The sequence below is a fragment of the Lonchura striata genome, chromosome 5 (assembly GCF_050655825.1).
Source record: "Lonchura striata isolate lonStrDom1 chromosome 5, ASM5065582v1, whole genome shotgun sequence".
In the NCBI taxonomy this organism is placed as follows: Eukaryota; Metazoa; Chordata; class Aves; order Passeriformes; family Estrildidae; genus Lonchura; species Lonchura striata.
The window spans coordinates 42,902,281-42,914,469 of NC_140707.1; the positions used below are offsets into that span (position 1 = coordinate 42,902,281).

At 37.1% G+C, this 12,189-nt stretch overlaps 1 protein-coding gene across 7 annotated transcripts in view; it reads right to left on the bottom strand.

Moving 5' to 3' along the window:
- Positions 1–7,943: 7,943 nt before the first annotated feature.
- Positions 7,944–12,189, bottom strand: part of SCG5 (secretogranin V) — a 28,281-nt gene continuing 24,035 nt past the window's right edge. For 6 of the 7 annotated variants that reach the window (XM_085580391.1, XM_021539285.3, XM_085580390.1 and 3 more), the window contains one exon: positions 8,388–11,047. In XM_085580391.1, coding sequence (XP_085436517.1) covers positions 10,952–11,047 — 96 coding nt within the window. In that variant the 3' untranslated portion in view covers positions 8,388–10,951. Of the gene's footprint in view, positions 11,048–12,189 lie in introns of all 7 variants that reach the window. The other variant, XM_021539283.3, reaches the window with a different exon arrangement.

A 12,189-nucleotide genomic window follows, 5' to 3' on the forward strand; every position in this document is an offset into this window, starting at 1 on the left:
TCTTACTGTGATGCAAGGCAGCTTGTTGTGTGACCACCTGTGTTTTAGGGTGTTATCTGTGGGGGATTCTGTGCAACACCCATCGAGCACACAGTGTCAGTCTGGCAGCTAAGGTAGGTAGGGAGGAGTTGAGATCTATCCAGGCTTTTTTCCTGACTCTGCCACTTATGTCTGTAGTGGAACAAAAAAAAGAGTAAGAAAGACAGGAAAACTATTTTATTATGTAAGGGGATTTGCAAGGCAATTATTTTGGTTTGTTTTGTTGTGGGTTGGTTTGGTTTTGGGTTTTTGTTCCATTGCCCTCTTTTCAAAATTGAAATCTTATCTGTTCTTTTTGCTTTTCCTGGCAATAGGTATGTAAAAACAGAATACCAGATTAAAAAAAAAAAAATGTAGCTTTGCAGGAATGAAAGAGCTGAAGCTTTTTTTTTTTTTTTTGTCTGAGATAACAACTGAGAATTTCTGCATTTTATAGCTGAAATCCAGTGTCACAAAAAGTGGCTGCTATATTACAGTAAGGAAAGAACTCTGTTAAACAATTCTACTGCTGCAGCATCAGTTGCTCCACTTCTCAGAGAGAATACTAATGGAGGTGGGAAGAAACAAAACTCTGCCTCACTGCCATTTTTATTTAGACGGTCTCTCTGTCAAGAGCAGGTATGAGGGACAAGTTCAAACCCCCACCTTCATTCTTTACTTTGTTTCAATCATACCAATTTTCTCTTGACTCAATTTCCCCGCCTATAAAACCGCAGTGTAGGGAACAGAGTTTTCAAAGGAATCATTTTGGCCTGAGTCCTTAAAGCTGATTGGGTACCAAACTCATGAAATAAGTAATCCATAAGAAGAGCTGAGAGTTCAACATAATCTGGAAAGGTGAAACATACCTTTTATAACTTTCACATAATTTGTGTCTTGAATGTGCTTGAATACATCTTGAATGCTTGAATACATCTATTTTGAAATTTCTAAATGCTTTTAATAGGGAAGAAGGCCTCTTAACTTCTGTAATTCTCCCCAATAAAATTAAAAAAAGGATATTTCCAGTGAATAAGCCAAGTTTTCACTGTCATGGATAAAAAAAAATGCTTAAAGCCAGACAAAGAATTGTTTAACCAGTTGTCTTTTCCTAAAAGAACTGCTGGTTGACTTATATAATATTTTTACTATACACATAAATGCAAACTGATAGTTAAGTGCTTTGGTAAGAAAGGTGGATTTGTGCACATACTTCATTGTTTTGCTGAAATTAGATTCAGACCTGAATCCTGCAGGGGCTTGCCAGATGCTTGACTTTGTTTTCAGTGGAGCTGTTCAGAGTGTATTATGTGAAGCACACACAAAAATCCAAAAGAATTGAGTCAGGTGAGCCTTGCTCAAAGAAATAATTTATATATAGCTCTTTCCCCTTTCTAGTTAAGGTGCATATTAAAATGCTAAACTTTATGGACTTCAGGATTAGAAATACAATAATAATAACATACAAAAATAGTCTATTTTTTAAAAATCTGTATGGTTACCAAAAATTTACTCTTTCAAAAATTGCCAAAAAAAAATCACTTCTGGGAAACTACACACATGAGCCTAAGGCCAAATCTTTTTTTTTTTTTTTAATATTTCCAACAATTGCTCTGTTTTGCTTCTTCTGTTGCTTTGTCAGAAGGATCCTGTTTAGCTTGTTTGGCTAAGGGCAGTTGCGTATTTATTCATTGATCTCTCCTTTCTTGCATTATCTTGAATTCTAATTAGAATTTTTCCAAGTCCTAAACTTAACTCTTCAAACATAGCTCCAACAGACATCACTCTTCCTTTCTGTCAAGCTGTTCAGAACCATGAAAGAGCTGTCATCTTACATTCTGGGACTAACCACACTGCCCAGCAGTTCTCCACTAGCTGCTTTCATTGGCAGTTTGATTGATTGATTTTTTTCCTCCCTCACAACATGTGATTCAAAGTGCCTGAAAAAATGTTAAGTCACTTGATGTTAGGAGAGATTCTGTAAATAGGACTGGGAGCAGTCCTCTAGGTGTTTGTAGTAAATCAGACTCCAAACACTTGGAGCTTTTGGATGCAATTATAAGAAGTCTAAAAATGTAAACAGTTTTCTTTCCCCTCCCCAGGAAGTCTTAATGCGCTAAAGACGTAAGTGAGGAAGTTAAATTGCCAGTGATCAAATCAATTACACTTCAGATCAGACTGTGGTAGGACTTTTTGGTTCTCAACCAGATGGAACTGTGAAGTAGGTATTATTATTTCTAGTCAGGGTTTCAAAATGAGCGTAGGAATTCATGAAAAATGACTTATTTTTTTTTAAATATACTAGAACACTTAGAGGAAAGACTCCTTGGGAGCTGATGTCATTAAAAGTTATCAGACACACTAAAAAAAATCATCTTAGCCATTTCTTTTTCTTCTGATCTGACAAAAGAGAGACCATAAATGAAAAGGATATTCTCCTGTGCTGCAAGGCAAAGAAGAAACCCTCATTTTTAATATAGTAAGTTCTTGGATTCATGGTTTATGGGTTCTTTTGGCTGTGCCTTTCTTACAGGCTGAAGTTTTTACATTAAGAAAGCAATGATGTGAAAGCTTACAAGAGACAAAGTACACTGTTTTTTATCTTGATGCAGTTAGTAATTAGATAAATCCAGATGAAGGCACAGGTTATCTGGATGCAGAAAGTATTTTTTTATCTTGTGGAGATCGGACAGCTTGTTTAGAAAGCCTCTGTGCTTTAGGTGGGGAGATGTGATCAGCTGTAACAAAACCACCTTCCTGGGTGAAAAAAACCCCACCATAACCAAATGTGATTTGTGTGTTTCTAATTTATAGAAGTACTTTGCAAAACCAAGTACTTCTATGTCTTAGTCTTTGCAATTAAATTATAAGTTTGATTTGGAGTCCAGATCCCTCTTGGTTTGAGTACACTGCCACCGGCTTATGTAAAAGCTTTGAAAAACTCTTCAGTACTTGGACATTTGTATTTTAAAAGGGAAAATTCCACCTGAAACCACCTTGAAGAGAATTAGTCATGCTGGTGTGGATAAAAAGATTGTGCCTTAACTTCAGTGCTGAAATATGGTGCATCTTGCTAAAAGGAGATGACATGTTAGGAACACTAACAGGGTCCCATAGGCTCACTGGAGCTCTTGGTCAGCAAATCCCATACATTGCAATTATTGCAATATTAAATTTGTCACTGGAATGCTAGTAGTGAGTAAGGAAGTGGAGTTTTTAAATGTTTCCTTTTCAACAGTTGCAAAATTATCTAAAGATATTTTTGAAGTTACTAGAATAAAGAATGCACAGTCTAGCAAATGAACTCTTGCTAGTTTCCAAGTCTTGCTAAATGTAACATTCTTCCAAGAATTTGGGTAGCAGCTAAATACATCTTTCCCGAAGGAAAAGAATAAACAGTACATAAAAAGTGAGTGAAAGGAGGCTGGTGGTGTTTCAGGAATCTGAAAAGAGAAGGTGATGGTGTCTGTCTACTCACTGGAGGCATTCAAACCAGCACCTCCAGGGGTGCAGCCTCTTAGCCATGAGGCTGCAGCCTGTTTGTCTGAGACCTGCACCTCCCCTGCTGAAGCTGTTCAACAATTCAGAAAATAATTAAGTCAAGACAAGGAGCCAAAATTAGCCATTTACTCAGGAAGGTGGGGTGTGTGGTTCGCCTTGGTTTTGCCATCTCTCAGACTACTCTTGTATTTTTATCAGGTGTCTGCCTAGCTACCCAAACACTCCTTGAGGACTAGCTAGAGCCCAGTTACTCTGTCCTTCCTTATGTTCAGTCTGTTATATGAAGCACTAGGTGACAAATCAGTGTTCATTCTTGATTGTCTTGTCTGGTGTCATTAGAGTTTTGATTCTTTTGCCATAACTCTTACAGACACTTTAATTAACTGTCTAAGTCTGCTGTGGTATTTCGTGCAATGCCAGGTCCTGTAGACATGTGTGAGATGAGCAGTTGCCAGGCTTGCTCCCTCAGGGAATATAGGGGAAGAATTGCCAAGCCTGTGGATTCAGGCTGGGTTTAGGACTGAGATAGGTGTAGAGCTGTGGAAGGTTCACTGAGTCTCAAACAGTCCTAGGCATGTATAGAGGTAGGAGTGCAGGCACCTGAGGTCCATCATTACAGGAAAGCATAGCTGTGTATAGCCTTTAGGTGCCTGAGGAATCAGGAAAGAGAGGCAATGTTTGAGCTGCATGTGCTTGTGCTTTGGTATTTTCATTGGACACAAGTCAAACTGTGGGTACTTGGGCCTTTACTGGTGCCAGCACTTAACTTCTTTGCAACTGTTCATCCATCTTTTAACTGGAAATTATTCCCAGTTTTGTAAACCTCCATACCAAGAACCTCCAGATGCACAACAAAATAGACACAAAGTGTTTTTTACAAGCAGCTTATATTTTGGGATAGGTTTATGAAGGCCTTATCTTCAATTTTGCAGATAGTTCTTGCTCTTTTAAAGGCTTAAAGGTTGCTGCTGAGAATGTAAAAACACAGCAGAAAATATTCAATGTGGTTAGAAATTAGAAAGTAGCCCCAACTACTAATTGATGTATTTTAACTGAAATAAATGTGAATCATTATGGCACATACTGCATGCCTGCTGGATAACTTCACACTCAAGAGAGTACCTGAAAATTCTTCCAAGACACCATAACTTCAGAGCAGAAATCACCAGAAAGGCTGCAGCAAAGCTAGAGACACTGTGAGATTAGCAGGATGAAGTTATAAAGAATCAGAAGCAGGACATTTCTGCTTTTCTACCTGTGCACACATACATTACCCAGGCATGCACAGAGTCCTGTGTCAGCTCAGTCATAGGGTTTGGGAATTCAGCAATAGCCAGGGCCTATGCAAGAACTATGACAGCCATGCTTATCTGTTACAACACTGGCTTCTAAAGAATTTACTTAAATTCTTCTTTTTTTTTTTTTTTTTTTTTTTTTTTTTTTTTTAATTTGATCAATGGTTTATGCAGCAGTAAAAACAGGTTTCTTCAAGTGCCATAACACAGCTTTCAAGTCCATAAATCTTACAGCCATTGCACTACACATTGGAATCAAAGTTTTGCAATTCTCTTAGTCACTGTTGCAGTGTTAAGAAAAGGAAAAACTAACCAATGGTGAATTATGGGAATTATGGATGGCCTAACCTGCTCTTTCATGAGTCTGTTTAGTTCATTTAGAAATATAAAATGTCACAGTGTGGTATTTTATATCTCCAATGTAGAAAGGTGTTCTCTATTGAGTTGAGGAATCAGAACAGCATTTCCTGATACAGGCTATTCCACTTGAATTTCAGCCACTTTTAGAGAAGTCTGGGGTATTAGAATATATATATTGCACTGAAATAACTGCTAGGGTTTGGGTTTTTTTCAAAATAAAGAATTAGTTTGAAGATGTCTGAATTCACCATCAAAGCCATATGCACCTTTTGTGATCTAGCAAATATGCCCAGACCCAAAAATCCCTGTCATCTGTAATGGAGATCTTCAGTGGTTCCCAAGAAAGTAACACTGTCATATGGTGGTTAGGTTCAGAACAAAGATCTGGAGTAAAAGGCGTCAGTGTTTATACATTTAATGGTCTTTAGCTGAATGACAATGGTTATGGAAGGAGGGAAAGTTTGAGACTAGTAACAAGTAGCACATATTTTTTTTCTGTGTTTTCTCCTTTGCCTCGCTCAGTTTACCATGAAATTTAGCCACTGACTCACACCACTGTTTTTCTTGGAGAACAGAGTAGGATGAAGAAACACATGATTAAATGTAGAAGACAACAATGCATTGGATTAGGAGCTGCATTCTGTGTGTTTTGGTAACAGGAACTGCAGAATAAAATGAAAAGAGGTGATTCAGGTCTACCTAATCTTTAAAGTCTGAAACTATTCTCAATTCCTACCATGTCTACCTCTGCCCCACATATAAATACAGACCTCATTAATAAAATGGGATTTTTTAAAGATCTTTAAGTTCCATTTGATAATGTTACTGCACTGACACTCATATTTAATGTTTTTTATGCTCCCATGTGTTGAACACATGGTTAGCAGCTCTCCCAACCATCAGGACTCACGTAATCACAGCAAAGCAGTCATCATCATAAATAAAGCAAACATGACAACTGAAACAACATATTTCCTTCTCGTGGTAAACTGGAGCTCAGTGCCATTCTTCACCTAACAGCAAAAGCCTTGAGCTTGGTAGACCTAGGCCTTGAGTGTACTTGGAAAATGGTTCATTTGACCTTTTCATTTTCTTGTATTTGAAAATCTTGGCTTAGTTCCCAATTCTATGGTAGTCAGCCACATTTGTGAATGACAGGGACCTTCATGATGGCAATTCCACATCCTTTGCCTACAATTGTTTTTAATTTTTATTTAGTTTGCATGTAAGATCACTGTCAGTGGCTGAGCCCTTCAAGGGAACCCGTTCTTTGCTCATGGTTGGAATCTGCCATTGACCCTAGGCATGACAGACATTTTAAGGGACACAGTAATGCTTTATTTAAAAGGTACACTTCTTCTTTAAGATAATTCCTGACTATGATTATTTTTAAAAAGTACTGAAGGTAACTGGATGCCTTCAAATGAAACTGAATTTTTAAGTGTATGCATGTGTATCCATATGGCAGTGGAGTCAATGTTTTCTGCTGGGTTTTTATTGTTGCTGTCTTCTCTTCAGGGCATATCACATTGGCATCCTATTTGTATCAAGCATGGCAGAAATATAATTCAATCTAATAGTCAGTCCCACTAGCCTGAAATGTTGGATTCAGGTGTCTCAAAATTGGAGATAATGTCCTCTCCCTGATAGCCTTGATAGCTTCTGGCTTGGATGGAGAGGTAACTTAAATCCTACAGATAGTGACACTTGGCTAATAAAATAGTGAACATACTAATCTCCTTTGTGGATCATGTGGAACTGTCTTTTCCTTGGACATCTTAAATTTCTGTGGTATTGTGGTAGCATCCTCTACCTTGCCCTTCTCTTTCCATAAAACTGAGTGTGTGACTTCAGAAAATTGAAAAGATGTCTTTAAGGTCTCTGTCCTACAGATCCAGGCATTGTCTATTTGCATCAAAAAAGAAGTAATTGCATAAAAATTGTTATCACATTACAAGTTGAGTGAGAACTGGTTTAGTGAGCTTACCAGCAAGCAGGCCAGTACATTCCAAGTTTGTTTTGAGTTGATGTGGTTATATGGGCTTTTTCAAAAAAAACATTGAATGTTCAAAGATTAGTTTTTTGTACACCATGAAAATGAAAGCAAAGCCTTTTCAACACTTCACAGAGCTACTGTTTAGAGGCCTGATTTGAAGACAAGTCTCCTCTTCATCATGAAAAAGCTACTGTCTTCTTCCTCAGCTACGGACATTTGGAAACAGAGGGGCTTGAGTGTTACTCTGTTGGCAACAAAGCCAAAAACCTAATGGACTTGGTAGTAAGCTTTCTGCCTGTGCCCTTCCCTCGTTTAATAGATAAGATGGGCTTCATCACATTTTGATAAAATAAGCTTCAGGTCAGCTTTACTTGCAATCCTGGAAATGACTCTCAGAACTCCGACATCAGAGAACTAGTACCCAGCTTTGGATTGCCCCCGAGCTGCTGCATAGATAGCAGCATGGTTTTATTGCATTTGTGCAATTATTGCATTTATTGCAAATGTGCCAGTATTTAGAAGTATATCTCCATTTCCTGTCCTTAGCAATTCACTAAGCACATTTATATTATTGTCTTCTGTGAGTTAACCTCATTATATTATTTACTAATGAGATTATAATCAGACTGTATTATGTTTTAAAAAGTGTATTAATATGTGGGTATGCACATGCACCCCAAGAGTAAGTTTTGTGTCACAAATCAAATACTCTTATCAGTTACATAGTGGTTTTTTATGAGTAATAAATATTTCTTTACCAAACAAAACCAATGTTTCAGGGCAATACACTTTATTTTGTATAGCTTCCTTCAAGCACATTGTGTCTCTAATGCGTTAGAGGTAATTAACACACTTTCAGTTTTTAAAATATTCTAAAAGGTTTTAATTTGATGAAAATTCTAAACAACAGTATCAATATACATGCTCCTTAATTCACATGCATCATGAAGGTAAAAGGGCAATTACACATGAGCAGCTGTTTACATTCTTGTAAATACTGGTTTGGTGAACTCTGAGTCAGGCGAGATAGTTGGTATCTTTTGTTCATTGATTCTGAAAGACCACCACTGATTATTCTGTTTGAAAAACTACATATGGATGTTTGGACTGTTGTTGGAACAGTAGGAGGGACAAGGATTTTTGCTTGTTGGTTTTTTGGTTGGTGTTGTTTTTTTGGGTTCTTTTTTGTTTTGTTTTGTTTTGGGGTTTTTCTGGGGTTTGTTTTTTTTTTTTTTTTTTTTTTTAATCTATAAGGGACTAGCCAATTCCAGTACCAAAAGACAGCTCTACCATGAAACTGCAATTAGAATAATGAATCTCATTATCATGGTGCAATAGCTATATTTTATTAAAATTTCACAATAGTGCTGCAGTCTTCCTGGTGAAACACTCAAGCTGCCTGATGAACGCAGCAGACAGCTGCTCAACACCACACACTTGACTTGCCCCAACAGACAGTTCCTGTAAGACGCGTAATTGTTTTGTGCAAAGATGTTCCTTCTTTGCTTGTATTTAAGGATAAAACCAGGTCTGAATTGTGATATTTTTCCTCTGCCTGCACTGTGTAGATCTATCATACACAGATGGGCAACTTCTCTGGTGGCATGCAGTCCGCAGGCAGCCTGCCAGGTATCCCTGTTCTGGCCAGTCTGCAGTGCTGGATTTCACATCCCAACACAGGGTTGGAGTGACCTGGAGTGCTTCACAAAATAACATGTGGGATTATTGATACTATTAAGCAAGCAATGCTTCTTTGCCCTTCCCTTTTCAAGCCCCCTGTTTACTGTACAGACATTTTATTATGCACTTGTCCTTATAAAGAGTTTAAAAAATGAAATAAATTGCCACCACAATGGCTTCATTTTTGTGATTCAAATGGATTTTACTGGACTATAAGGACAGAATGTAACTAACTCAGATTACTTCAGAAGTACCAATGGAACACTCAAGGATCTGAAGAAACACCAAAGTTTGGAGGCAGTCTAGCCACCAAATGCCTAGAAGCCTTGTAGCTCCATCAGTGGCTGGCAGCAGGGTTAGCTGGAAGGAATCACCATTTCACACACTCTGGGCCACTGGGCATCAGTAGATTTTAATGTCAGATTTATGCCATGATATATATAGACTCTTTGTTAGTTTCGGAGCAACCTTTGTAGCTGTGAAGCTTTCAATACCTGTGTGAAGACTAAGCAGGAGTGCAGAGTGCATAAAAAGAGTAAGCTTAAGATGCAGAGAATATAAGTTCTGTCACATGAATGGCTAGACTGCTCCCATCCTGTTCCGGCCACTGGAAACCAAAGGAGCTCTGTGAGTCATCGAAATTCCTCATTTTTGTGTCTTATGTGAGTATTAAACCCCACTTTATGACATACTATTCATTTTTCTCTTCAAGATTTTTTTTTTAAAGGAAGTATGATGAAAGACATAGTCTGTTCCAAAATATTAGAATTTTGCAATCTACCATATATGGCATGAGAGGGCCAATTCTCTACATACATAATTTATTACAATTAACTAAGTGGTGGGACAAAAAAAAGCAAATGCCAACAACGGTTTTATTTGTGCTATCCTGTTAATTTTATATAGTTAGGAACCTTAATTTCTTATTTGTTTCTTTTTTCTAAGAGGTCATCGTTATTTCCCTGTATCTTTCTACAGGATGGGGAAGGAAACTACTTTTTTCCCCCCACAACTTCCCTGCTATTATTTGTAGTATCAGCTGTAAGCTAATGCTGTTTTCTATAATTCCAGTGGTCCATTCACATGGTTTGAAATATTCAGGTGTGTTCCCATCTTTCAGAAAGGAAGAACTCTGGAATATAAAGTTCTTCAGTCTCCTAGGGGCAAAAAGGCCATTTAAGCTTCCCAGAACAACTTCAAGAGCAATGATAGATACAAGTGGTATTAGAGTAGCATATTTTTTCAGAAGATCAACTGTAATGACCTTCACATCCTGGATTTAGATTCAGAGGTTGTTGACACAACCTTATTAATACAGACAAATGTCTTCATCTTTATTCATAATTCAACAACACTATAATGCACTATAATGCTGCAGTTACTAAGACAAAGAACAGCAGGGCAAATTAATTTTCACGTAACACTTCCATTGATAAGGAAGATGTTCAAGTGGTCAAGAAAGCTGTGGGCATGGAACGATTAAAACTAACAGAAAAATATTTCAGTGAATACAGTCAAAAACAGTTCTTTAATTTTTAAATGTGCACAGCAATAACAGAGACAAACGAGCCTCTGAAATATTTTGGAAAATGTCACTTTGCAAACCTTGTAGATTGCTTAAATGTTTATTAAAATGGACCAAAAGCCAAAATTATCTGCGTAAAATAAATACTTTGTCTTTGCTAAGTAACAATATTTGTGAACAAAACATAAAACTATAATTTTCATGTGTCAAACATAGTAACATTTAAGATTAAATGTTGGAGTCAAACTTGGCTTTTTTTTTTTCATCTTCCTATTTACAAGTTTCTCATTAAGACCAGTTACCTCACATTAGCTATCAAAAATTACTAACATTTTTGCTCAGTGACTAAAATAAAAACAACAGAAATGTCTTTTTACCATAACTTAACAAAGAGCAGAACCATACTTTTATCATCTAGGAGAACATGATGTTATAAATACAGCTGTTTTTCATCTACAATTATATAAATAATAAGCATGCAGCCATTCACAAGGATTTTAATAGATGATTATATATAAGCAATATTGTGATCTAGAGGAGGACGGCATGAGTTTTTATCTTTCATTTTTATTGTACTTATTTAGGACCTTCGTCTTCATCTGAAAATTGTGGAACAGACTTCTTTGCTACAACATTATCCAGTCGCTGTCCTTGAAGATAGGGGTTCACACTCTGAAAAAATTTAAAATTATTTAAACTTATTAGAAACAGGGAAGCAGATAAACAGTAACTAGAATTAGTGAACATATCTATGTATTTCTTATCTGTCAGATATTTACAGTCTTAGAAAAAAACTGCTTCCAGGGATTAATTAAATCTAGAAGTCAACCAGTGTTTTGTTTCTATTTTTTTTTTTTTTTGCGCAAAAATTTAATTCAGTCCAGTGGAAGGAATACAAGTGAAGGAGGACTATCAGGAATATAGAATAATCTCAATTAAACATTACCTTCTTGCTTCACTCCTCCTTTCCTCAACTCAGCAGAGAAACAACAGCAATTCTAACTCCCTAATTCTTGAGGCAGGACAGAACTTGTTAGAGAAGTACAAGTAAACTTTAGCTTAAATCACTAGTCCCTAATGGACATTGTGCTGGGATACAAATTAGGGACCACAATTCCAGTTTGACCAAAGCCTCTTGTTCAGCCTGTCTCCTCTCCAGGAAACCCCTCCTTGCTTCCTCTCTTGATGCTGAGATAAAAAACTGCTGGCAAAGAAGCAGAGCCAAACAAGGTTTTGGCATAGAAAATGGCTCTCACAGCACTGCCAGAACAAGGGAATGCTGGAAAGAAGATTCCTGGAGAGGGTTGAACTTCACTTTGCACCATGCAAGCAGCACAACGTGAGGCTGAAGATGAACAGATCCTGTCTCAAAACTGCTTGGAGATCGTAGATGGAGTAACATAGAAAGCCTGTGCTTGAATTTGATCTATACCAGTGGAGTCAAATGTATTTATTGTATTGCAAGGTGGCAAGCAGTTAAGTGGGGCTTCAGTATTAAGTATCATTTACACCTGCTTTCTGGCCTGTTCCAGTGTCAGTGTAAGCAAAATTCAAGTGTATATTGTCTCCTTCACACAGATACAGTCAAAAATTCTAGCATGAAGGATTTTGATGCTAATAAAAACTGTTTGCCTAAGCACAAACTTCAGAGGAATGCACATTTTCCAGTATCGCCTGATTCTTGTCAGGCTGTGTGTCACAGAAATTACTCTTCTTGATACATTTCCGTGCTTCTCTCATCAAAACTTAATAATTAAAAAAAAAAAGAGCATTCATAATAGGCATGAAATATTTATTTTCAGCTATCCCAAGTA